Here is a 4,266-nt window from a genome sequence, read left to right on the forward strand (position 1 = left end):
GGAAACATTTCATTTATAGCCCTCTTCTGTTTTGTGGAGTTTGCTGGATTTTCCCTTTGCACAATATAGCATGCCGTTATTCATCAGTATTTATGTGGTTGTTAGTTGAGGCCAGTTCACAGGAAACAGAAACTCCACTATGCCTGAATATGTAGGCAGTTGCACAACCCCTTTTTACCTTTTGGATTTTTTAGTTCCATCCATTTAAATTACTGTTGAACATAAAGAATAAGAGTAGTTTGGCCCATTAAATTAAATGTTATAAAGTTTCTTAGTTCGCATAAAGAATCGCACTTTCAAGATGTTTTTAGATACCAAAGTGATGCCCATTTTGAACATCATATTTAGGGGCCTGATAGTATGTCATTTAAATACTTGGGTGGTATGGTAGCTCATGCTGCACCTACTGTTGGCATTTGGCGATTCTTCCTTCCTTTTGTGTGACACATTACATTTAGTGATGCAAGATATCCTTTTCCTTTTCTTTAAACCCCTCTTTGGTACCTTTGTTTTTATCAGTGGGACACTGCTGGGCAAGAACGCTTCAGAACTATTACTAGCAGCTACTATCGAGGGGCTCACGGGATCATTGTAAGTTTGTTTATGTGAAATCTTATTTTTATTTTTCACATGCTATTTAACACGCATAAATGTCCACTTTTTATATATTTTGAATACATATATACAAATGGGGTTGCAGATTGTCTATGACGTGACAGACCAGGACAGCTTCAACAATGTGAAGCAGTGGTTGAACGAGATTGATCGCTATGCTAGTGAGAATGTTAACAAGCTTCTTGTAGGGAACAAATCTGATCTCACTGACAAAAGAGTTGTATCATATGAGACAGCGAAGGTACCTTATGCTTTACTCATATCTGCTGAAGCATTCTTTCTGCTCTTTGTGTTTAGATTTGGTGTATGCAGGCATTTGCTGATGAGATTGGCATCCCATTCATGGAGACCAGTGCAAAGAATGCCTTGAACGTTGAGCAGGCTTTCATGGCTATGTCTGCTTCAATCAAGGACAGGTGTGTGTTCCCAGACGGTTTAATTAGCACAGGCCATCCTACCAGTACACTTTTTTTTAACTACCATCATTTTACACTTTATTTACTGCTCATTGATGCTCTGTTCGTATAGTATCATAACCAAAATTGCCCTACACTCTTTAGCATGTTGCTGTTAACTGTTCTATGTTATTCCTCACGGTGTTGTTCTATATACACCTCATAGAAAGAGCATATAATTATGAATACAAATCTTGGTTTCCAGGATGGCGAGCCAGCCAGCCGCAAACAGCGCTCGCCCAGCCACGGTGCAGATACGCGGGCAACCTGTCGAACAGAAGACGAGCTGCTGCTCTTCTTGAAATGCAGGCAGCCGCCATCCATGTTACCCAAATGGAGACGCAAACTTGGCCGCGCCATCCTTGAGTCCATGCTTCTACATAGGCCTACTACATCTTACACCTTCATTCCATTCTTTCTAGTGTACTTATTAGCTCTTGAATCGTTGGACTTGTAACACCGGATGGAGTTTGGAGACAGTATCTTCTTCTAGTTGTGTATCTTGAATGGTTATATGTTACGATTTGCAGCTGTTGCTTTTCTTCCCTAAATTTAAGGCGATTTCTACTTTTACTTGACCAAAATGTTCGGTTCTTCAAAATATTATCTGACAGTATGCTTATCTTTGTGGTAAAAAAGGTCCTGGTTATAGTTTTCAAGGTGACTTGTTGATTGTTGAAGGCAGCATTAGGAATGTGCACAACATGACAAGTTAATTGCCAACATTAAATCAGTTGGGGCATGTTTGGTTGCCTGCATCTTTTGTCTCAGTGGGCCAGGTTGAGTTGCCTGTATTTGTGCTATTGGTATGCAAAGCAGAGCTGTTTTGCTCATCCCGTGGTGGTCTTACACACAAATGCAGCACTTCATATCATACATAACATAAGAACAACATAATACAATTAACAGTACAAATAAAAACAATAGCTAAATAGTTCAGAATAGCTAATTAGACCATAGTTTAAGACATCAAAGGCATCCCATGCCCCTGCACGACCCTAGGGTGTTGAACCCTGAGCAAAATATATAGTTTTGCACTAAGTTGAGCAAAATATACAGTTTTGCAGTAAGTTCAGACGATCAAGCCTAGCCCGGAGAGCCACATGACGAGCAAGTCGCTGTGGATGATTGTGTGGCGCCGACAGAAGTAGTCTCAACTGCTCCCGAGCACCATCTGCCCCTGAAATGTATGGCCCTACACCTAGAACTCACACCACTTGTTGGCAGAGGCTGACAACACCAGGAGGGTTGACGACTGCCATTTCTTTATCACCGTCCTAAAGGCAGGCGGGATGACCAGCATGGTGATCTCTTCCTCGTTCTTGATTTGCACGTAGAACCCGACTGACGTCCGTGTATATAGAGTAAATTGCTCAAAGCCACTACATTTGTGGCTAGAGTACTCTAAAACCACCACTTTTGCCAGAAATCACAAAAAACCACCACTTCCGCGGCAAGTGAGTAACAAATCACACTGATTTGGAATTGAACGCATCTAACAGCAAAACTGACATGTGGGACCCGTCTATCCGGGCTGATGTGGCAAAGACTAGTCCTAGTCAATGGTTGACCTGCTAAGGTGGACGGGGGTCCTACCTGTCAGCCGCACCTATTGTCTTCTCTCTCCTCTCCTTCTTCTCGATAAAGCGGAATCCCAGCCGCCACGCCATGGCCGGCGCAGAGAGAAGCAGGCCGCGCCCGCCTAGCTCCCCTCCTTCTCCTAATCCAGCGGAAGGCGCCCGCCGGTGCCGGAGCTCTACGCCGCCGGTGGCGCCACGCCCTGCCTCCCCCATTTCTCCTAGATCCGGTGGGATCCCAGCGCCGGCAAGCCAAGGTCGGGCGAACTCCTCCTAGCCTCGACGCCCCGCCCCGCTACGACAGCCACTGCTGCTGGCCATGGCCAGAGGCGAGCTCCTTCCCCTCACGCCACAGGCAACCTCTCCCATCCTTGTCTTCCTCGCGAGCGCTGGCACGAGAGCCACGGGAGCCAGAGGCGGGGAAGATGTGCTGCTCGCCATGGCAACGCTGGTGGCGGCGACGCACCGGGAACCCCAAGGCGCGGCTAGCGGACTTCTTCGCAGGCTTCGGCTCCGGCGGCGTGCTGGTGGCGCGCGACACCGACGACGCGCGTCGACTCTCTCCCTGTCTTCCTCGCGAGCGCCGACACGAGAGCCACATGAGCCAGGGCGGGGAAGGTGTGCTGCTCACCGTGGCAACGCTGCTGGCGGCGGCGCACCGGGAACCCCTAGGCGCAACTAGCGGACTTCTTCGCAGCCTCCGGCGTGCTGGTGGCCACGGCACCGACGACGCACGTCGACTCTTCTCCGCGGAGGACGCGCTAGTGAGTGGGGAGGCCTGGTGAGAGGGGACCGGCTCGCCGTGCGCAGAGGAGGGGCGGAGCTCGTCGAGGTGCGGACGGAGGGGCAACATCGCCGGAGAAGTGCTGGACCGACGGAGTAGGTGTTGTGCGTGCACATGAAGTACTCGACGAAATGCCAGAGCCTAGTCACCTGTCTACGTGTTTATTCTTTGCCAAGTCAGCCTGCATGTGGGCCAGGCATGTCAGTTTTTCACTTAGTCACGGCTGACAGCTCGTTTAGTGCATTTTGTTACTCACTTGCCGCGGAAGTGGTGGTTTTTTGTGATTTCTGACAAAAGTGGTGGTTTTGGAGTACCCTAGTCACAAATGTGGTGGCTTTCAGCAATTTACTTGTGTATATACGGTTCAAATCTCGTTTTTATACATCCATCCATACGCTGATGAGGCATGCTAGGGTGTCAGGGACAAGGCGTGTGGCCTGCTTTTGTTTTGCGGAAAACCCCCCAAAATAGTTGTTTTCTTATAAAAAAGGCCCTCAAAGAAAAACTAATAAATTGTAAAATTAACTATTAATCAATTTATAATATCTAAAAATAGTCCGGGGTTCGAACCAGCGACAGAGGTGTGCGTGGCTAGCCAGCTGACCGGTTCAAATTTGAAGGTGTTTGGTTCGCAATTTTACACCCGGTATCTGATTACATCGCAAACCGATACCGTTAATCGTGTTTGCTTCGCTTTGCAGATCCCACATAGACACGTCCCATCACAGTTTACGTTACAGCCAGAGCGAGCCGACTCGGGCGAATTCTTCTGGCTTCGATCCCCAATCCCGGCCCAGTCCCGTGCTAGCTGCCTAGACGTGGGGTTCCTGTTTGT

General features: G+C 48.0%; 1 protein-coding gene across 1 annotated transcript in view; it reads left to right on the forward strand.

The window, feature by feature from the left end:
• Window positions 1-1,643, forward strand: part of LOC123060035 (GTP-binding protein YPTM2) — a 4,154-nt gene extending 2,511 nt beyond the window's left edge. The window contains exons 5-8 of the mRNA XM_044482596.1: window positions 520-591; window positions 701-856; window positions 928-1,031; window positions 1,276-1,643. Coding sequence (XP_044338531.1) covers window positions 520-591; window positions 701-856; window positions 928-1,031; window positions 1,276-1,372 — 429 coding nt within the window. The 3' untranslated portion in view covers window positions 1,373-1,643. The remainder of the gene's footprint in view (window positions 1-519; window positions 592-700; window positions 857-927; window positions 1,032-1,275) is intronic.
• Window positions 1,644-4,266: the final 2,623 nt, after the last annotated feature.

The sequence above is a fragment of the Triticum aestivum genome, chromosome 3A (assembly GCF_018294505.1).
Source record: "Triticum aestivum cultivar Chinese Spring chromosome 3A, IWGSC CS RefSeq v2.1, whole genome shotgun sequence".
NCBI classification, from domain to species: Eukaryota; Viridiplantae; Streptophyta; class Magnoliopsida; order Poales; family Poaceae; genus Triticum; species Triticum aestivum.